The 22,405-nt window shown below is 40.7% G+C and overlaps 1 protein-coding gene across 1 annotated transcript in view; it reads left to right on the forward strand.

Moving 5' to 3' along the window:
• The window catches only part of efl1 (elongation factor like GTPase 1), a 96,753-nt gene extending 74,686 nt beyond the window's left edge, over positions 1–22,067 (forward strand). Inside the window, exons 19-23 of the mRNA XM_080034230.1 lie at positions 7,350–7,473; positions 11,164–11,368; positions 12,236–12,720; positions 13,209–13,393; positions 20,462–22,067. Of these exons, the coding sequence (XP_079890356.1) occupies positions 7,350–7,473; positions 11,164–11,368; positions 12,236–12,720; positions 13,209–13,393; positions 20,462–20,650 (1,188 nt within the window). The 3' untranslated portion in view covers positions 20,651–22,067. The remainder of the gene's footprint in view (positions 1–7,349; positions 7,474–11,163; positions 11,369–12,235; positions 12,721–13,208; positions 13,394–20,461) is intronic.
• The last annotated feature ends 338 nt before the right edge of the window (positions 22,068–22,405 follow it).

Consider the following 22,405-nt stretch of genomic DNA (forward strand, 5'->3'; position numbering starts at 1 on the left):
TTTTCAAAATCTCCTGTCTAATGACATACATTTACATAAAATAAATAGGCCTAAATAAAATAGCTTCAAATGACAATGCCAGAAAAAATTGACATTACATTCAAGTTTAATTAAGAGAAAAAAGGTTCTTGAATGCTAGAGCTACAATAACCTAATAACAAAGTGCAAATAAAATGTTTGTGTATGACTTGTATTGCTTGTAAACTGAAGTCAGATTTTGTATTACAAGATATAACACAAATGGTTTGAACCATGAGATTGGAAGCACAGACTGCATACAGTGGAATTCGTTGACAGAACTTATTACATGGCACTTTGAAAATCCTATGTAAATCACGGCATTCTACAGGTCTGTTATTTCCAGCAAGACAGACCTCTGTCAAGGGTATAAAGACCGTTGCTAAGGACCTACGTCATAGTTTTGATGGATAGGCTTCCACAAACAGGGCTACTCCTCGTTCAGAAAACAATGGAATACTTTTTCGACATGACTCAGGAGAGCAGGGAACACAGGAGTCATGGTTAATATCCGACAGGAATCCAGTCAAGATGACGTGAGTATGTTTGGCCGCATATTGACAGTTAGCCTATACAGTAACTTCAGGCTGCAGCTGGTTAGTCGTTAAAGTTAACCCACCGCCGTAGCTGCATCTTCCATAATTAGGGACTTTAAGCAGCGGTGTTTTAGCGACAGCTACGGCGTCGAGGAAAGATTCCAACGGCTTCCACTATCGCCTAGCAACTCTTAGAACGGCTACTTGCTGCAGTTGGTGTAGCGCTCACAACGTCAAAACCCTGTTCTGCCTTTGTAAACAGACGGACTACGGCTCTGACTCGCTCTGACTACAGCGATAGGAGGTGATGACATAAGTTCTCGAATGCAAAAAATTCTACTCGACCGCCGTAGCCGTCCTCTCAACCGTCGTTGCTTAAAGTCTCTTTTTGCCGCGAGTGGGGATTGAGGAAGTAACGTCGCCTGCTAACTTCCTTCTATTTCAAAATAAAAGCCAACTCACGTTTGTCTAGTTAAATACTCATGTTAAGCCAGTGAAATGCTTTTAATCTGAAGCCGTAGCCTGTTTGCAGCCCCGAGACTCAGGAAACAGAAATATTGCAAAAATAATAATGGCGAGACAAAATAGCCTTATAACATTTCGTGTCCTCTCGTTTTTGTCAATGAACATGAAGAGATATTTTATCAGAGTTTTTGTTTTTGTAAACCACATTTAGTCCGATTTTTATTAGTCAACAATAAAGCATTATATATTTGATTATAGTCTTCGTCACATGACCACCATGTACGTAGCGTCTCGTTTCTGTCACGTGATAAATGTTCGTTGACGACTATATTTTGTCATACAAAAACAACACTAGTCTGCACTGCTGTTTCCATCGTTTGGGGATGGAGACAATTGATGTGGGTTTGGGTGGATTATGGTTGTTTCTGGTGTTAAATCTCTGTGTGATTACTGTGTTTTTGTTTTGTTTTGTTTTTTCTCTCTTCTGCCCTGGGGGATCTCCTTTTTTCATCTACCTTCTCCATTCTTGACAAAACGCAACCTTTAGATGATTAATACAACTTGCCCAGACTCAGAAATTGGATCCACTACTAGATTTTTAAGCTGGAATGTGAGAGGTCTGAACAGCCCCATTAAATGATCGAAAGTACTTTCTCATTTGAAAAGATTGAACGCCGATATAGTATTTTAACAGGAAACACATTTACGTGATAGGGATCAAGTTAGACTTAAGAGTCCATGGGTCAGTGATGTCTTTCACTCAACTTTTGATTCAAAAGCTAGAGGGGTAGCTATTTTGGTTAATAAAAGGGTACATTTTACCGCTTTTAAGATCATAGCTGATAAGAATGGGAGATATATGATTGTCGCAGGCCTTCTATACCAGAATCCGGTTTTATTAGTAAACAGTTATGCTCCAAATTTTGACAACCCAGATTTTACAAATAGATTATTTGCCACCCTGCTTTTCCTAGACACCCATCTTTTAATTCTTGCTGGGGACCTGAATTGTGTCATGAATCCAACCCTGGACCGCTCTAATCCCCGTACTCTCAACCAATATTCCATGTCTAAATCAATTTCTGATTTTTATGGTCCAAAATGGGTTTGTAGACCCTTGGAGATTTCATAATCCCCAAACTAAAGCATTTTTTTCCCCCAAGTCCATCAATCCTATTCCCGCATTGATTATTTTTTTGTTGACGGTTCCCTGGTCCCCAAAGTGAGCTCCTCTGAGTATCATTCAATTGTTACCTCTGATCATGCTCCTCTTAGTCTCAATATACAACTTTCAGGCCAACCTCGTTTCTCCTCACCCTGGAGGTTTAACACTCTGCTTCTGTCTGATGATGCATTCAACACCTTTTATATTGTCCTCAATTGATGACTTTATAACTATTAACAAGGATGACTCTGTCTCTTACTCATTATTATGGGAGTCGCTCAAAGCCTATTTGCGTGGTCAAATTATTTCTTACTCAGCTCATCGCAATAAAACCCGTAAAGCCAGGCTAAATGAACTCCTAATTAAAATCCGGGATATTGATGGACAAAATGCTATTAACCCATCCCAGAGTTTAGTGAAACAGAGATATGATCTGCAGGTAGAGTTGGACCTCCTTACAAAAAGCGACGCTGAGCGACTTTTAGTACGTTCTCGTACTACTTATTATGAGCATGGTGATAAGCCGAGTAGGCTCCTGGCTCATCAATTGAAACGTCAAACTACTTCTCGATTAATTCCACAAATTAAAGATTCCTCTGGCACACTTGTCTCTGATCCCGCTTCTATAAATGACATCTTTAGGGATTTCTATTTCTCCCTTTATGAATCAGAATCATCATCAGACACGACAGAAATTACTTCTTTCCTCCAGAATCTTGATTTCCCCAAAGTTGCTCCCACTACTGCTAATGAGCTTTGAATTTGGAAGAAATTAAATCATCTATCAAAGCCATGCAAAACAATAAAACACCCAGCCCGATGGATTCCTAGTTGAGTTTTTTAAGAAATGTATTAATAAACTGGCCCCTCTCCTCAACTCTGTTTTTAACGAGTCCCTAGAACGTGGTTCATTGCCCCCCACTCTAACCCAAGCGTCCATATCCCTTCTTTTGAAGAAAGGAAAAGACCCTACTTCTTGTACCTCGTACAGGCCTCTCACTTCTTAATGTTGATGTCAAGATTTTAGCTAAAACCTTAGCAACTCGTCTTGAAAAGATTCTTCCTGTCATCATATCAGAAGAACAGAATGGCTTCATCAAAGGGCATCAGCTGTTTTTCAATGTCCGAACACTTTTAAATGTAATTTTCTCTGGTCATTCCGCCTCAACGCCCGAAGTTGTTATTTCGCTCGATGCTGAGAAAGCATTTGATCGGGTAGAATGGCTTTATCTTTTTGATGTTCTACGACAGTTTGGCCTAGGGAACAGGTTTATTTATTGGATTCGGCTTCTGTATACCAACCCAGTGTCCACACGAATAATTCCCGGTCTAAATATTTCACATTGTCACGCGGTACTAGACAGGGCTGTCTCCCCCTACTTTTCACTTTGGCCATAGAACCCCTCTCAATTACTTTAAGATCCCTCCCCCACTTTCACGGCATTCCTCGTTCTGGCATTGACTTAAAATTGTCTCTTTATGCTGACAACCTTCTTCTGTATATATATACCTGACTACTATCCCGCCAATTTTATCATTGCTGGAGAGATTTGGCTCTTTCTCAGGCTATAAAGTTAATCTACTTAAAAGTGAATGCTATCCCATAGACACCTTAGCTTTAAAACTCAAACAGTCCGATATTCCTTTTAAACTCAGCCCCTCAGGGTTTAAATATTTAGGGATTAATGTGACCCGCACCTTGCCTTCTCTCTATTTTGCCAATTTTGCCCCATTGGTTACCCAGCTTGGACTAGATTTCAAGAGGTGGAATTCTCTTCCTCTTTCATTGATAGGTAGGATTAATGTGGTAAAAATGAATGTCTTGCCAATATTTCTTTTTCAGTGCACTCCTTTATTTTTGTCCAAAAAGTTTTTTAAGTCTTTGGATGGTACTATTACTTCCTTCTTGTGGGGAGGTAAGACTGCCAGGGTAAGAAAGTCATTACTGCAAAAATTCACATCTGACGGTGGTCTCGCCTTACCAGATTTTCTTCTATATTATTGGTCAGCAGCACAAATACATAAAATAACTTATTGGCTTCAATCCCCCGATCTATTATGGTGTAAGCTTGAGACCATGTCGTGTTTCTACTCTGCACTACCGGCTTTACTCACATCTTCATTGCCCATTAACCCTTCTAGTTTCACTAAGAATCCTATTGTGCTATCTACACTGAGGATTTGGTCCCAATGTAGGCGTCATTTTAAGTTTTCCTCTGCATCCACTCTGATGCCCATAGTGAACAATCATCTATTTCCCCCATCTGTTGGGAATATCTCCTACGTGTTATGGCAGAATCGAGGCATTAAAGTTTTCAGAGACCTTTATAAAGACGGTACTTTTGCTACTTTTTCAGACTGGTCTAAAGATTTTAATTTACCTACATCCCATTTATTTATGTATTTTCAAATTAGGCATTGTGCCTCCGCTCTTTTTTCATGTTATCCCTCCCTCTCTACTGTATTAACCAACCATGGGAAGACCTTCTGACCTTAAAACCCCAACAGAAATCACTAATATCTAAGATTTATGACAAACTCATGGCTCTGGAAAACAATTCCGCTGTCAAAAGCAAAAATGCTTGGGAACGTGAGCTTGGGGTAGATTTGACAGATCAATGGTGAGTCAAGGCTGTGCATACTATACCCTCATCTTCTCCTTGTGCCAGGCTGCAGCTTATTCAGTTTAAAGTGTTACATAGAGTCCATTTCCGTTTAAAGTGTTACATAGAGTCCAGACTATCTCAAATTTATCCAAATGTTGTTGACCAATGTGACAGATGCCACGCCTCCTCTTGCATTTTGAGTCATATGTTTTTTACTGTCCCAGACTGCATAAATTCTGGACTGACTTTTTTGTGGTCATGACGAGGGTTCTGGGGGCCCAGATTGGGACGGACCCCTTCATTGCGATATTTTTTATCTTTATTTCTCTTTCTCTTTGCATTCTTTCATTTGTCTATTTGATTTTCATCAGTGATGATTGATGATGTACTTGTTTAATGCTGATGACTGTATGGGGAGCAGGTCCATGTTGTTTGTTTGTGTTGTCTCTAGTTCTATGTTTGTGTTCTATAAAAAGGAAAATTGCAAAAATAAAGTATAAAAGCTAACTATTGTGAAGAAGACATTAAAGGTGGCTTCATGATTCAGGAAAACGCTAGTTGTCAAAATCACTTTGTCAAAATCAATGGGCATTTTGGACGTGAGAGGTTTGCCCCAGTTTTGTTTTTGTTTTTGCCTGGTTTAGTTTTTTTTTTTTTTTTTTTGTATCTATAGCTTATTTTCTTAATCATTTTGTATTACATGCTTATTTCATATTTTTTTTGTATTTCTTGTCTGTTTGTGTGAGGGAGGGGGGAGGGGGGTGGGGGTTGTGTGTGTATTGTATTTCTATTGTTTTTGTATTGTTATTCTTGTTAAAAAAAGGAAAAACCAATAAATATATTGATAAAAAAAAAAGGAAATGCGTATGACACACACCATTGTGTTTTATATGGAAAGGTTGGGTGGTCCTCTCTTAAAGAGAGACGTGACTCATATTGGCATAATTTTATACATTAAGCCCTGACCGAGAAGCGTCCCCATTATTTAACAGAAATGCTGCAAATTTCAGAAGGGCTTTATCAGACCCGCTCCACTGACATGCTCATGTTATATGTTCCACAAGCCCGGTCTGAGCTTGGAAAGACAGCTTTTAGCTTCAGTGCCCCTGACTCCTGGAACAACTTACAGCAACTAATTAAATTAAATACCTTCATATCTTTGATCCTTTTTAGGCATATTATCTTAAATCTGCCGAACTCTACCTGTAACTTTTTTAATTAGGCTTTATTGTACTTTCACCCATTTCATTTTAATTGCAGCCATTCTACATCTCTGTCTCAATGTTTCAATTGTTTTTGTCTCTTAACCCATTGATGACGGCTACTGCGCGACACTACATTGTATGTCCTGCTGGTTGCTGCGTTGCGCAGCATTGTTACTTTATCTAATTTTCATAACGTGGGCAGCATAGAATGCACTGTCATTGGTTCAAATACACATGAGGTGGGTTTTGTTGATTTTTTAAGACCACGTGACCACCCAAATGTTGTGTGGTTTGCCGAAAATCACGTCAATCAAAAAAATTAAAAATAATAATAAAAAAAATAAGCCAGCTGTGTCCGCGATAGTGTATTACACAACAGTTAGTGGCGTTCGGAGCGCAGAATCTAGGTCTACTATAGGCTACTGACGAAAATCACACAACTATTTATTGACAATATTTAAGAATTTAGGCTATATTTTGCTGCTCCAACTCAAATTCAGCCCAGCCAGGCGATAGTTAAGTTTCAGTTTCGTTTTCATCTCCGTGGTATACAGCCGTTTGGACCAGCTGTCGGGAGTCATTCTGATAATTGAACTAAATAATAAAATAAAGCTATCTCCTCCTTCCTCAATCTGTCTATCTTTATCCCTCCACTGCACACTCAGTCACTACTATCCATGCTAAAAGGAAGCAGGATTATAACCTCATTTAGCACATTATTTTTAAATATTTTATATTATTTATTATTTTTTCTCCCCCATCTAATTTTGACGATTTTTAGAAAAAGGTGTTGGTTTGTAAGCGCTAAGGGAGCATGTTTAAATAAAACATGTGAACCTTACCTTTTAAATGTATTTTATTTCATGTTTCTACAGTATGTGCTACACAGGCTTAGATATTAAGGTTTTGGTAGACGTTGACAATTCGTACTATTTTTCCAGAAAACCCTCAGGCATTAAGGACATGCATCCTAGATTGCCATAGTCATCAATGGGTTAATTAGCGTGTTGTGTATTTGATGTTTTTTTGCATTGTATATTGTGTATGTATTGTTGTTTTTGCTTTGCATTTGTTTGACTCAACATCATTGAAGAGGAGGGTCACCCCTCAATTGATCTCTCGAGAACTAACAAAATATAATGATATTAATATAATAATAATTCATATAACGGACTGCATCAGTATTGGCTGATATCTAAAACCCAGATATCGGAATCATATCGGAACTGAAGAATAGTGGATCTGTGCATCTCTACTTACCAGGGTTGGAAAATAAGGATAATTGGTCAGTTAGAAGCAGGTTGGGTGGGTTTAGTGGCCGTCAACATGTCAATGTGTGTGTTTGTGTTGCTAGGTTAAAGAAGAGGCCTCTGGTCATTTGTCTGACACCCTCCACGTGGACCCCAGTGGACTGGTCACCCTCACCACTCCCAACAGACTGGCCACTGTCTGCGTCAGGGCCATCCCCCTACCACAGGGTAAGACCTGCTTCAAGCTCTCACTATGCTTTAAAGGAAAAAAATCGCTATTTTTTGCTAAAAGTTAAAATCACTCTCCTGCAAAAAATGGATGGCAGGGACAAAAAAAACTTTAGGTCAAAATCTGTGAATATCATCTCACAATCCATTTACTGCACATACTGTTTGTAATTAAAAGTGAATACACAACCTAGGCTCCGTAAACGGGCATGTTGGTACGGTTTGTCTACATAACAGTTTACAGAGCCAAGGTTGTGTATTAACACTGACTTTTTTTGTCTGCGGACACAGTATTGACAGGTAGAGGGATGTGAGGAGATATTCACTAATTTTGACAACAACCTTCTCCGAGTTGCCTACTCTCTTGCCTACCTTTAAGGATTTAGCAGCGGTATAAATGAATTGAGTTCTGTGAACAGGTTTAAGATATTGTGTCCAGTTAGCACATGTTGTGTTGAGTTAATACAGAGGTTAAAAGTGCAGAAAGAGACAAACACAAGCTCATCTCCTCCTACTGATACAAACTGCGTTGCCCACCCGCCCTTTACATATTTTGTTCATGTTATTTAGAAAAGCAAAAAACACATTGCTATGATGCAGATGAATGTTAATGCTACCAGACAATGCTGGTTGAGCGTTCATCATGTATTCAGCAAATAAATGGTAAATGGACTTGACTTATATAGCTCTTTTTAGCCGATTTTCTCATCCCCAAAGCGCTTTACATTTCTTACTACACTCACCCATTCATACACACACTCATACACCGATGGCAGTAGCTGCCATGCAAGGCGCTCTCTGAACCATCTGGAGCAATTTGGGGTTCAGTGTCTTGCCCAGTGACACTTCGACATGTGGCGGGTAGGCGGGGGGTCGAACCTCCGACCCAGCACTCCAGAGGCGATCTTTCTACCCACTTCGCCACTTCAATTATAATAACCTTTCTATCAGCATTTCTCACAGTTAGTTTAATATACATCTATTGATGCACTTAGACACATCATCAGTGATGGAACCTGGGGTCATTGGGTGTTTCGGGTCTCACATTGGGTGTTTCGGGTTTCACAACATCATACACCCTCACCCAGGCGACCCAGCCGGGATTGATCAAGTCCCAACTTGTGTCTAAGTAGCATGTACCCACGGATCACCCCTTTTGATCCACAGCCATCTAGAGGCCTTCTCAGCTGCCTCTGTGGTGGTCTTGATGGCCTTTCTCTGGCGTGCTATGATGTGCTCTGGGAATCTGAGCTGCTTTCCCAGGTCGGCCTTCATCTGCCAGTCCGGTGCGGTTCCAAGGAGTCCCGCTGCCCCCCTTGGCTTGGGCTTAAGCTTCTCCCCTGCTCGAATGTAAGCAATCGCCTGCCTTGCTGGTCGGAGAGGCTTGTTCTGAGTGATGCTTGTGAAGATGGTTTCTGCTATCGCCTTCAGCACCTGGTCATGGCGCCAAGTGTAGCGTCCTTCTCCCAGGGCTTTTGGGCAACAGCTGAGGATATGCTCTAGGGTTCCTCTTCTGAGGCACAAAAGACATGAGGGTGCGTCAACCTTGCCTCAGCAGAAGAGGTTGGATGGGCTGGGTAAGACGTCATAGACGATACAAATCGATGTTGTATAATGCTTTTATTTTGTTTAGTTTGTGACACCATTTCCGCCCAACCGCAGCAGGCTTTTCACGCTTGTTATGATTATCAAAGTTCATTTCGGACACTGAAACCATCGGTAACAGACCTGTCGGTGTTTGCACCATGGGCAGAGGATCATATATCCCCGCTGACAGAGCAGTCGAGCCGGCGCTTACCGGGGCAGCGCGCCGCTCGACAGGCTCGCGGGGTTAGCAGCTGAGCTAGCGGGGCATTCGGCTGTTATCCCCGCGGGCTGTCCAGCACAGCGCTGCCCGGCTCGCAGTGTAAAGTTCCAAGAATGCGCGGCTCGGCTGCTCTCTCAGCGGTGAGAAGCTCCTGCGCTCCCCGGGGCGGTCACCCTCTCCCCAGGGTGAATTTACAAGCCACCGCAGCCTCAGCTAAAGAGGATAGCTCTATTAGGCTAATGAGCTAAGCTAGCGAGGAATCCACCAATTCAGTCCTGTGCCCTGAAACCCTACACGGCCCAAAACTACTCAAATGTCACTCCAAGCATTGTTTACTGCCACTACACCTTAAGATATGAATAATAGTAAGAGATTGAAATATATTAATCTTATGAAAGATATTAATCTTATGAATGATATTAATCTTATGAAAGATATTAATCTTTCAATCAAATAATTCAAGCTAATATTTTTTAGCTGTATTTTACATAGAGGTATTTTATAAGGAAGTCCCCTTGACATTAAATGAAATGCATCAAAAAGAGGGAAATAGCCGAGGTAGCAGCTTAAATTTGTTGTTTATCCTGTTAATTTCAAGATCTTTAGTGTTCAGAATGCATACAATGGATTAAAATTATACAAACAATTAAGAAGGCTATTCTATTATCAACATGTATTGTTAGATAACGAGATAGGCCATCTTGTGTTAAATGGGCATATAATATCGTCTCATATCGATCGCAGGCCCCTGAATCGAATCGAATCGAAATCGTATCGCAGCAGATTTTAGATATCGGCAAATATCATATCGTTGTCTAATGAATCGATTTAATATCGTATCGTGATGAAAGCAGCGATTTACACCCCTAGTAACCATAAACTCCTCATTCAGGCAGCTAATGGGGAGCTTCAGTTTGTTGTTGTGCCCGTACAGAGCGATGCTACTCAGGCTTCGTGGCAGGCCCAGCCATCTACGGAGATAACAGCTGATCCTCCTCTCGAAGCCCTGTACCGTTGTTATAGGGAACTCGTACACCAGCAGGGGCCACAGAATCCTGGGGAGAACACCGCGCTGGTAAATCCAGGCCTTGAATTTACCAGGCAGACCCGACTTGTCCACTGCTGTCAGCCATGCCTCCAGCTCCCGATTTGTGGCCTTGATGGATGCAGCGTCTTTCAGGGTGCAATCAAAGGTCTTTCCGAGGCTCTTGATGGGTTTCTCAGTCACCGATGGAATCTGGGTGCCGTCCAGAGAGAAGCGGAACTTGTCAGTCACTTTCCCTCTCTTCAGCACCAGGGACCTAGATTTTGCAGGCTTGAAACACATCCGAGCCCAGGTGATGATCTTCTCCAAGCCCTGAAGGAACCATCGGCACCCCGGCACTGACGTTGTTGTTACTGTCAGGTCATCCATAAAGCCTCTGATGGGGGGCTGGCGGACTCCAGACTTGGTGAGCGGACCTCTGCACTCGACTTCGTCTGACTTGACCAGCATGTTCATGGCCGAGGCAAAGAGGATCACTGAAATAGTGCATCCAGTGATGATCCCTTTCTCCAACCGATGCCACTCAGATGTGACTGTCCCAGAGGTGACTCTCAGCTTGTAACTCTTGCAATAGTCCAAGATAAGGTCCCTGATGTTACCTGGGACATGGTGCCGGTCCAGTGCTGTTTCCACCAGCTATGAGGCTTATCAGCATTTATCACATACTCCTGTTACCCATTTAGAGAAAATCTGATGAGATCCAACACACAAACGTTTTACCCATATTCATGAAATTCAATCACATTCTACTCTTTATAAGGCATTTTTTTTTATTCCATATTATTGGATAACTTGTAAAATGTAAATATACTTACTGTATGTGCTTTTCTTTGTCTAGAGGTGACCTGTCTGTTGGAGCGTAGCAATGAGCTGATCCGTACAGTGGAGCAGGTCAACATGTCTCTGAGAGAGGGCAGGAGTGTGGACGTCAACCTCCGCGTGCTGGGGGCCATCGCTGGACTCAAGGCCCAGCTGGAGAGTCTGCTGCAGGGGAGGAAGTGGAGGAACGCTGTGGAGAGGATCTGGGCTTTTGGTCCGCGCAGGTCGGACTTAACACTGTAGTAACATAGACATGGGTCACATGCAACGTTCTTCTCCACTTCTCTGAGTTTCTCTTTTGTACAGAAATATTGTTGTTCACGCAATAAGTGCTTTTTAATTTCTTTCAAGGGGTGATAAGCTATCATCAAATAATACTTAAAGTGCATAACTACTCCATTTGCTAGTTGGTTTTATATAGATTGTTCCATTATGTAAAAGTTAACGCACTTCATTTGTTGTTCTAGCTGGCTTGTATTAGAGGCTGGGCTTTATTCAAGAATTAAAGGTAATCAAACACCTAGCTGAAAAATAGTGTGTTATTATTCACTTCTGCTTGTCAATAAATAAATGAGAATTAGTTCAGTGCTAATGTAATGGTTATTGAGTGTTACTACTCATAGTGATAAACACACACAGACTCTATAGTTCCCCTCTGCTCCCCCTCTGGATCTTCAAGCTAACACCTTTACGGCTCTTATCAACCTAGTTTCTTGTCTGCAGCTTTCAGTTAAAAAGGTGTGATGAACCCAGTTTATACTGCCAACAGCAAACAGAAAAAAGTTACTAACTAGCTCTTGAACATAGACGAGAATTGAGTTGCTTTAAGGTCTGACATTGTTCAAAGCTTGATTCATATCAACTGTTCTGCTTCTTGTTGCATTTTCTCCAAGTGGTTCCTAAGAATGTCAATTAATATAGGTTTTGTGTAATGGTAGATACAGAGTGTTTCATGCCACTTCAAATCAGAGATTCACTGGTGTCAATTTATGAAAATGGTTTAGAATGAAGCTGTACTCTTTTGTAGTTTGTAAGGACACAAATGAGTGATTTGTATTGCTATTCATAATGCTACTGTTGTGGTTTTTCAGATATGGTCCCAACATTCTGCTGAACAGTGTGACGGGCTACCAGAGGCCCTCCGTGTGGCAGTGTCTGGACAGTGCTGCAGACAAGACTGGAGCCCAGGCTGCTGTTAACAGAGACTTTGATAACAGCATCGTTAGCGGCTTCCAGCTAGCAGCTCTGTCCGGGCCCATGTGTGAGGAGCCTCTGATGGGAGTGTGCTTCTCTGTGGAGAGATGGGACATCCAGTCAACAACCCTCCCACCACAGCATCAGGACTCCATATCCCATGAGGCTTCAGTAGGAAGCAGAGTGGAAGGGAGCTCTGAGACGTCCACACAGGGGGAGGACACGTCAGCGGGGCTGAGAGCGGCCCGCCCCAGGCCAGATGTGTCTGGACAGCTGATTGCTACTATGAAGGAGGCCTGCCGCCGCGCCTTCCAGGCCCAGCCCCAGAGACTCATGGCTGCTATGTATACCTGCGATATCATGGCCACCGCTGAAGTGCTGGGTAAGAGAGCATTGTCCATAAACGTCTGCTACACAGAGAAAATCTAAATGTGTAGGTCGAACAATGGCCAATCTAACAAACTACAAAACAAGACGGGGTGTTGAGAGTGATGGTGGAGGATGAGACAAGGTTTATCTCAACAGATTGTGGCCGTCTTGTCAAGAAGTCTAGCACCCAAGTCAAGTCTACCGTATAGTCAATTTCTGCAATATGTGCCAGACATACTGCAGAGTTGAAAATACGTTTAAACCCACGGTGCAATAAGTACAAAAGGGTTACATAACAGAGTAGATTACTGTCTGCAACTACAGTACAATTTAAGCGCTCTGAGTGAGAGAAGAGCGCTATATAAATAACATTTATTATTATTATTATTATTATTAATTTCCCTCCGGATAGTTAAAGTAGTATCTTATCAAGTCAGGTGGTTCAGAGTTCATAATGATGTCATGTGTCCTGACCATACTGTATGTGTTGTCCTGTCCCAGGCCGGGTGTATGGTGTGCTGGGGAAGAGAGAGGGGCGTGTCCTCCATGAGGAGATGAAGGAAGGGACTGACATGTTCATCATTAAGGCGGTCCTTCCTGTGGCCGAGAGCTTTGGATTTGCCGATGAGATCCGCAAGAGAACCAGCGGATTGGCCAGTCCACAGCTCGTCTTCAGCCACTGGGAGGTATTTACATTAACATGCATTTTTATACAGACGACATTAAAGCTGGGGTGAAGGATTTGAGGAGAAAATGGCAGTTGGGATAGAGATTTGAATCCAAATACCCCAACTGCTGCACTCTTTTTCTTTAGTCCCTCCCCTATGGTCCCTCCCTGACACGCTCTACACCAACAGAGTTGTGCCAAAGTGAATGGACAGTCCCAACAGCCAATAAGAACAGAGAATCGGAGCCTCGCTCTGATTGGTCAAAGTGTACATCTCATGTTAACTTTGACCAATCAGAAATCACACACCCCAGCTTTAACACATACTCTTTGGGGTTGATCTACTAAGATCCAAAATAAATAGTATGCTAAATTGCATGAGCATTCTGAGAAATTGCACTTTCTGGTTTGTGGGCGTTCTGCGTGTGATCAACTATGAGTAAATGCGCGAATGACAACGGGTGCAAACATGTTTAGAGGAAGTAGATCTAGAGGAGGGTTTAGCGTGTGTTACTGGTTTCTGTGTTTGGACAGAGAGCAGAGTGGCAGCAAGCGCTAAGAGAAATGTAAAGCCATGGAATAAGAGGTGTTATAGGAAGAGGAAAACACACACTGTTGAGCTACAGCCAATTCATAGTTCTGTAATATCACTCTAAGAAACGCGATATGGGAGAATATCTGTGAGAAATGAAATGCTGTGGGTAAAACAACAAGGACTGATGAAATGAAGAGAATACGACAGGTCATTAGAAAAAGAACAAAAGAACACATATATTTAAAAAAAGCCTCTGCAAATAAAACAGGTTGTACACGAGTAGCCTACAGTCTTTCCTGTTGGAAACAGCAATCCAAAATGTCATTGCTGGATGGGCAATGTGTCTGGATTATTTGTGTTTCTGTTGATCCAAACATAACACGAGCAGAAAAAAACCTTTATCAGTTGTCATTTATGTTTCCTCCTCACGCTTGCATTTCAAATGCCACTGCTCGCAATTGGATAGCACTACAACCAATCAGAGCAATGAACAAGGTGACATATTAACCCATTGATGACTATGGCAGTCTAAGATGCATGTCCTTAATGCCTGAGGGTTTTCTGAAAAAATAGTATGAATTGTCAACATCTACCAAAACCTTAATATCTAAGCTTGGGTAGGACATAGAAACATAAAATAAAATACATTTAAAAGGTAAGGTTCACAGGTTTTATTTAAACATGCTCCCTTAGCGCTTACAAACCGACACTGGCTGGGCTGAATTTGAGTTGGAGCAGCAAAATATAGCCTAAATTCATAAATATTGTTAATAAATAGATGCAATGTGTTGTGTGATTTTTGTCAGTAGTCTATAGTAGACCTAGATTCTGCGCACCGAACGCCACTAACTGTTCTGTAATACACTATGGTGGACACAGCCGGCATATTTTTTTTATTACTTTAATTTAATTTTTGACGTGATTTTCGGCAAACCACACAACTTTTGGGTGGTCACGTGGTCTTAAAAAATCAACAAAACCCACCTCATGTGTATTTGAACCAATGACGGTGCATTCTATGCTGCGCGCACCATGAAAATTAGATAAAGTAACAATGCTGCGCTACGCAGCATCAGGCAGGAGATACAATGTGGCGTCGCGCAGCAGCCGTCATCAATGGGTTAAGCCCCGTTCATTTAGTATACAGCGGGGTTAACTGGTAAATTAAACTTTTGCCGTGGTCGGTCGGCATAAAAGAAAATTCTTCTTTCTTGCTAATGAAAGATTTGAGTGCTGTCTTCCAAATCATTAAATGTCGAGGCCAAAGCCGCTTCAAACTTTCAAAGGCCTTGGTGTGGTTCATTGCGAATAACAAATAATGGAGATTACAACACTCATGACAGCATGTTGACCATCTTTTGATTTAAGGATTTAAAATTAAATAAGTTATCATGGCATTACACCACTTATCCTACACTACACTAGGCTAAAATGGCACAGTCAAAAGAAGGAGAATTGAACGGAATCTTACTTGACAGTTACTGACATTTTGAAATGACTCCCTTAGGAGTATTTGTGTTCCAGGAGTTTCTTTGTGACACTGGTTTTAACCGACACTGTAACTGGCTGACACTAACTGAGCAGCATGGTGCCAGCCATATGCCAACATGTAGTCAGCCAGCCAGCCAGCCAAGCACTTAACTGTTGCAGGACGCCTTATCCTTCCTCACCCCCCACTGGATCCCATTGTGCTCCAGCATATGCTGCCCACGGGTTGTGTGTGTGTGTGTGTGTGTGTGTGTGTGTGTGTGTGTGTGTGTGTGTGTGTGTGTGTGTGTGTGTGTGTGTGTGTGTGTGTGTGTGTGTGTGTGTGTGTGTGTGTGTGTGTGTGTGTGTGTGTGTGTGTGTGTGTGTGTGTGTGTGTGTGTGTGTGTGTGTGTGTGTGTGTGTGTGTGTGTGCGTTTGTGTGTGTGTTGTCTCCTGTAATCCGCTGGTTCCAGCACGCTCTCTGCCATCTGTCTATGTGTAACCGGAGCCAGGAGCATGGCTCTAATTGTTCTTAATGTGTGTGTGCGTTTGTGTCTGTGTGGCGTATCAGTTTTCAGCTTTGTGAGCGTTGATCTGGACTTCCCCCACTCACACACTCAGATCACGTCCATTGGGACTGATATCTGTAGCACAATAATGCCATTCTATCCAGTGATTGAAAAGACATTCCCTGTGTTCTGAATCGCATACTTTCTACTACAATCATATGAAAAAGTTTGGGAACCCCTCTCAGCCGGCATTATAATTGACTCTGCTTTCACAAAAAAAATATAAAAGTGGTATGTCTTTAATTTACCAGGAACAGCAAAGTACTGGGATGTTTTCCAAACAAAGATTTTTTGAAAAGCAGTATTTGGTTGTATGAAATAAAATAAAATGTGAAAAACTGGCTGTGCAAAAATATGGGTACCCTTGTGGTTTTGTTGATTTTAATGCCTGTAACAGCATGTAAAACTGATGATTTTAAACACAAAGTTGGTTGGATTATGTTGTTAAGCCTTGAACCTCATAGAATTGTCTGTTTAATCATGAGAAAATGTATTTTAGGTGCCTAAATGCAAGTTGCACTTCTCTTTGACTCTCTGCTGAAGTGAGACAGAATGGGATCATCAAAACAGCTCCCAAAAGATCTTAAAAACAAAGATTATTCATTGTCATGGTTTAGGGGAAGGCTACAAGAAGCTTTCCCAAAGGTTTCAATTGTCAATTTCTACTGTAAGGAACGTTGTCAGGGAATGGAAGGACACAGGCACAGTTGCAGTTAAACCCAGGTCTAGCAGACCAAGAAAAGTACAAGAGCGGCATATGCGGCGGATTGTGAGAATGGTTGCACACAACCCAAAGATCACCTCCAAAGACCTGCAAGAACATCTGGCTGCAGATTGTGTATCTGTACATGGTTCTACGATTCAGTGCAATTTGCACCAAAACATCTGTATGGCCGGGTGATGAGAAGGAAGCCCTTTCTGCGCCCACGCCACAGATACAGTTGCATGGAGTATGCAAAAGCTCATTTAGACAAGCCAGCTTCATATTGGAAGAAAATGCTTTGGACTGATGAGACAAAAATTAAGTTATTTGGTCTTTATAAAAAGCAGATGTTTTGGTGCAAATTGCGCTGAATCGTTGAACGATGTACAGATGCACCATCTGCAGCCAAATGTTCTTGCAGGCCTTTGGAGGTGATCTGTGGGTTGTGTGCAACCATTCTCACAATCCTCCACCTATGCCGCTCCTGTTTTTTTCTTGGTCTGCCATGCCCGGGTTTAACTGCCACTATGCCTGTGTCCTTCCATTTCCTGACAACGTTTCCTACAGTCGAAATTGACAATTGAAACCTTTGGGAAAGCTTCTTGTAGCCTTCCCCTAAACCATGACAATGAACAATCTTTGTTTTTCAGATCTTTTGGGAGCTGTTTTGATGATCCCATTCTGTCTCACTTCAGCAGAGAGTCAAAGAGAAGTGCAACTTGCATTTAGGCACCTAAAATAAATTTTCTCATGATTAAACAGACATTTCTATGAGGTTTAAGGCTTAACAACATGATCCAACCAAATTTGTGTTTAAAGTCATCAGTTTTACATGCTGTTACAGGCATTAAAATCAACAAAACCACAAGGGTACCCATATTTTTGCACAGACAGTTTTTCACATTTTATTTTATTTCATACAACCAAATACTGCTTTTCAAAAAATCTTTGTTTGGAAAACATCCCAGTACTTAGCTGTTCCTGGTAAATTAAAGACATACCACTTTTATATTTTTTTTGTGAAAGCAGAGTCAATTATAATGCCGGCTGAGAGGGGTTCCCAAACTTTTTCATATGACTGTATATAGTATGTAGAAAAAAGATTTAGGATGTCCCGATTCTTGTGGCCAGATTTAGGATGGTTAGAAGTACCCGGATGCAGAGGTGGAAAGAGTACAAAAATATTCTACTCAAGTAAAAGTATGATTACTTGGATGAAATTTTACTTAAAGTAAAAGTAAAAGTACTGGTCTAAAAATCTACTGAAGTAAAAGTGAAAAAGTAGCTGATTTAAAATGTACTTAAAGTACAAGTTACTAGTTACTTTTTAACAGTGGGAGGGGGCGGGGGTCTCTTCTGTGTAGGGCATTATATATATAGACAAGGGGATATAAATCTCAAACTAGTTTTGTTTAATTAATGCAACACTTTTACAAATTAAAGTGCACAAATTAAACGTCACCACGTCATGTATGGATGTATACTGTGTCATTATACTTTAGATAAGCAAATATGGAGCAAATAGTCTGTTAATGTGGGAATTTAACCGGTCTACAGACCTAAACAGACTGCAGCTGAAGTTCTAATAATGTAATTGTGTATAATTGGTCTAAACCATGGACATTGCAAGGTTAGGCTGCTCGATTTTGACAAAAATCATAATCATGATTATTTTGATTGACATTGTGTAATCACAATTATTATAGACGAGTATTAATTGATTTAAGAACATCATGTACTTATTTAACATTTGAAACCATGACTTTGGACTTTAAACATATCCTAATTTAACTGAAAACAAGGAAAATGCAAATAAGTAAAACATATTTTTAATAATTAAATAAAATAAGTGTCAAAATCTAAATAAACCGTTGCAAATGTTGTTGATAGGGCACGTCTTTTGCTAGCAGGAATGTGAGGGCATATTTAATTTATATCTCATGGAGCTGGCTGGATAAGCAAGTTGCATTGTAGGCTACAGTGTTCTTAATTGATGACTGTTGTGGTGGCAAGAGTCAAGGAGCTTTAAACTTCCTGTGTTTTTTATTCCTTTATTGCTTGGTCATAGACCACTTGGATTCGACTTAAGTGAGTAAACTAATTGGTCGTGATGTTTTGAGGTGCAGCTGGGTCGAATATATGCCTTTTTCTCTCTCTCTCACGGTCGCGCATGTCATCTGACTCGCGTGTCCGCGCGTAACATATCTTGCACATTATTTTAGTCTATTAGTTTTACCTTTCTTCTCGACCAAAGGCTGACTTTCTGTCGTCTTCTGGAAGTTTTTCAAAGCTCTCGGCAACACGCACCGTCTCCATCCTACTCTGCACTGTTAAACTGAAAGCTAAACTATCAGGTGAGGGAGGGGCCGATCGCACGGCTGGATGAAAGGTTTGCTGCATTTAAAAGTCTTCACGTGCGGTACAATGATAGTTTAACTAGGATTATAATGTTTTCATGATTGAGGGAAGCAATGTTTGTTATTATCATTTAGTCGCAATGTGTTCTCTCCTCCTGTCGATCATTCACTGTGTTAGCTTCCGGTATTGTGCCGTAAAAATAAAAGCAGCGATATTTCTTTTCTTTTCTCTCTATTTGTTTACTCAGTAACGCAGGTGATATAAAATGTAGCGAAGTACAATACTTCAAAATAAACATACTCAAAGGAAAAGTAAACGTATTAGTATACGTTTTAAAAATCACTTAAAAAATTACAAGTACACAACAAAACTACTCAATTACAGGAACGCGAGTAAATGTAATTCGCTACATTACACCCCTACCCGGATGTCCTACTTCATCCGGCCAAGATTGTTAGTGTTGGAAACGGCATCCTATTTGGGCGATTCTGACCCATAATCGACAGAGCCTCCATATGAAAACAAACGGGGATGCGACGGATATAAAAGCAAGAGGCAAGATCAAGGCGCAATGTTATGATGAAATAAAAGAGTAAAAATATGTCCCAATAGTATGCCTAACTAGATTATTTTTATCGTCGGATGTAGTATGTAGAATAGAAAAAAGAAAGAGTATGCGATTCGGAACCCCATAGTGACACTAGAGGAAAAGGGGGGATTGCCAACAATCAGACGATAAACAACAATGATCTTGGTACCTTACTAACTAGGCCATCAACACTATCAATGAAAATACACCCAAAGACAGTTGGGGGGAGGAGTCAAAACCTTGACAATGAAGGATAGACGTCCCATGAATCGCTTTAGAAATTGTATTGCATAAAAAGCAGTCCTTATATAACTTCTTTACATCTTAGCTCAACATCATCAAATTCAAACAAGTCTTCTTCATCGGAATTTAGTGAAGTCACAGATTGTTTTAAAAGTGCATGAACGCAAAGGGAACTCTTCAAATAGCAAAGTGTAAATATGTGCAATGTATTTTACATGGTCCTTTTTATCTTATGTACAGAGAGTCCGAGCTTGTTAAGGTCTTATATCATGATTACTTTCAGGTTCAAAATTAGAATCTGGGTTTTCTATTAAAAACTGTTTTGATGATGTAGTGTCCAAAAAACTCTTTCTATTTCTCACTGGGCCATTGCTGAATCTCCTCTTTTCAGCCTCTGTCTCTTTAAGCCCCGCCTTCCACAAAGCCCAGTCTGCTCTGCTCTTTAGACATAAGGGGAGATACGCCTGATGGGGGTTGTTGAACACGTGTTTTTAGAAAGGTGGAGGTGGAGAAAAAGAGAGAGGGAATTTTCTTACCATTAGGTTCAGAACCTTTGTGCTTTATCCCACTTCACATCAAATTTCTCTCCCTCGTGTGTGTGTGTCTGTGTCTGTGTGTGTCAGGTGCTCAGCAGTGATCCATACTGGGTTCCCACCACTGAAGAAGAGTACCTTCACTTTGGGGAGAAGGCTGACTCTGCTAACCAGGCCCTCAAATACATGAACGCAGTGCGCCGGCGCAAAGGCCTCTATGTGGAGGAGAAGATCGTAGAGCATGCAGAGAAGCAGAGGACACTAGGCAAGAACAAGTAGAAAAGACAACCCTGTAGCAGGAGCTCAGTCCGGCTGGGACACAATGCAGAGCCAAGCTGTACACCATGGACTGTGGTCCTCCCTTCAGAGACACTCATGGTTATATGTAGAGCTACGGATGTGTTTGAATGCAAGCAGTGGCTCTATGTTCTAAGTTCTGCTCATTCCAGCAGCTACAGTCTGGCTGTTCACTCAGCAGTCACTGATGAATACATGATGCATATTGTCTTGTACAGCAGAATACATCTCACCATACACACGTTTGGTATTCTTGATCAACTTGTGTGAATGACACGTACAGAAAAATAATAACGTTTAAAAAAACTTTATTATTTAAAGTTCTCACTACATAAACAGTTTAAGTTAAATATATTGCTGCATTCATGTGATCTTCAAAGGGTCCAAGTGTCCGAGCTAGGAAGTGGTTCTTTGGACTTTGATGTGTTGGCGTGCTTCTCAAGTCATGTTAACGTTGGTTTCTGTTCACAGGATGACCCAGATTTGTTAGTAAAGTTATTTATTAGTCTGAAACACTGCTATAGTCAGGTTTATTATAATAATAATAATAATAATAATAATAATAATAATAATAATAAATAACTTTTCTAACTAGTCTAGATCACTCACTCGTGGACAACGACTAACGGTAATAAAATATAACAAATTATATGAGCAAACGTTTTTTTTGCAATATGTGAATTAATAAAAAAGTGTCTTACTTTTAACAACTTTAGCCATTCTGCCACCATGATGAATCACGTATTTTGTTAGCCTCATAGCATAATTGCCTAAATCATATTTAATCTACTCTACTTTTACTCTACATCTACTCTATTCTACATCTACTTTTCGTTAACCTAATAGCATAATTGCCTAAGTCATATTTTAAGGGTTATAGAGTAGGGTAGAGTAGATGTACAGTAAAAGTAGAGTAGAGTAAATATGATTTAGGCAATTATGCTATGAGGCTAACTAAATGCAACAAGTGAGCAGGTTGGTTACCAAAACCTTTCTCAAGTTTCCGACTTGAGCAGGTTGTCACGCACATTTTTCAAATTGGAAACTGGTTTTCTCGATGTGTCCGACACCAGCTGAATGCAGCATTGGTTCATGCATAAAGATAGCACATTCATTGGTCCATTTAATAAACAAGTGTGTTAGAATTTGGATAAGGACATTATTTGTCATCTCTTGACAGATTTACTATTGTACGACATGGCTTAAATTACATTCATAATCAGTTCCATTGCGGAACATATTACAGTCTTAAATGACTGTGTTTTCCATATATCTTCAAAAACCTTAAGACAATCATGTCGAAGTACAGAAACAGGACATTGACCCGTACAGTGCTTAGTGTTATCAGTTGAAGTGTTTTTGCTACTGTTGGGGGAGGAGAAATCTTTTGAAATGCATTGAGGATAAAGTTGTAGTTTTGAGAAAAAATTGTGCTTTGAGAATAAAAGAACTTTACAAGAAATAGGTCATGAAATATTGTAAAATGGTGATGTGAGTTCTGCGTTAACCTTTGGCCTGTGTGAGAAATTGATAAATACCTTTTTCCCCATAATTAATTCCAAATGACGTACTCTTTTCCAGGTAAGAAAATGACTAGGAAATGACAGACCAGTAACTTAAGTGGTAATACCTGTATATATTTTGCCTGGCTGTCTCTGCTGAGCCTCTGGTTAAGCCTGTTATATGCCACGGCAAAAATTAATTTATGACAGATTTAAAGTGCAAAGTCAACGACCT

The sequence above is a fragment of the Ammodytes marinus genome (genome assembly GCF_949987685.1).
Source record: "Ammodytes marinus genome assembly, chromosome: 1".
Classification (NCBI taxonomy): Eukaryota; Metazoa; Chordata; class Actinopteri; order Uranoscopiformes; family Ammodytidae; genus Ammodytes; species Ammodytes marinus.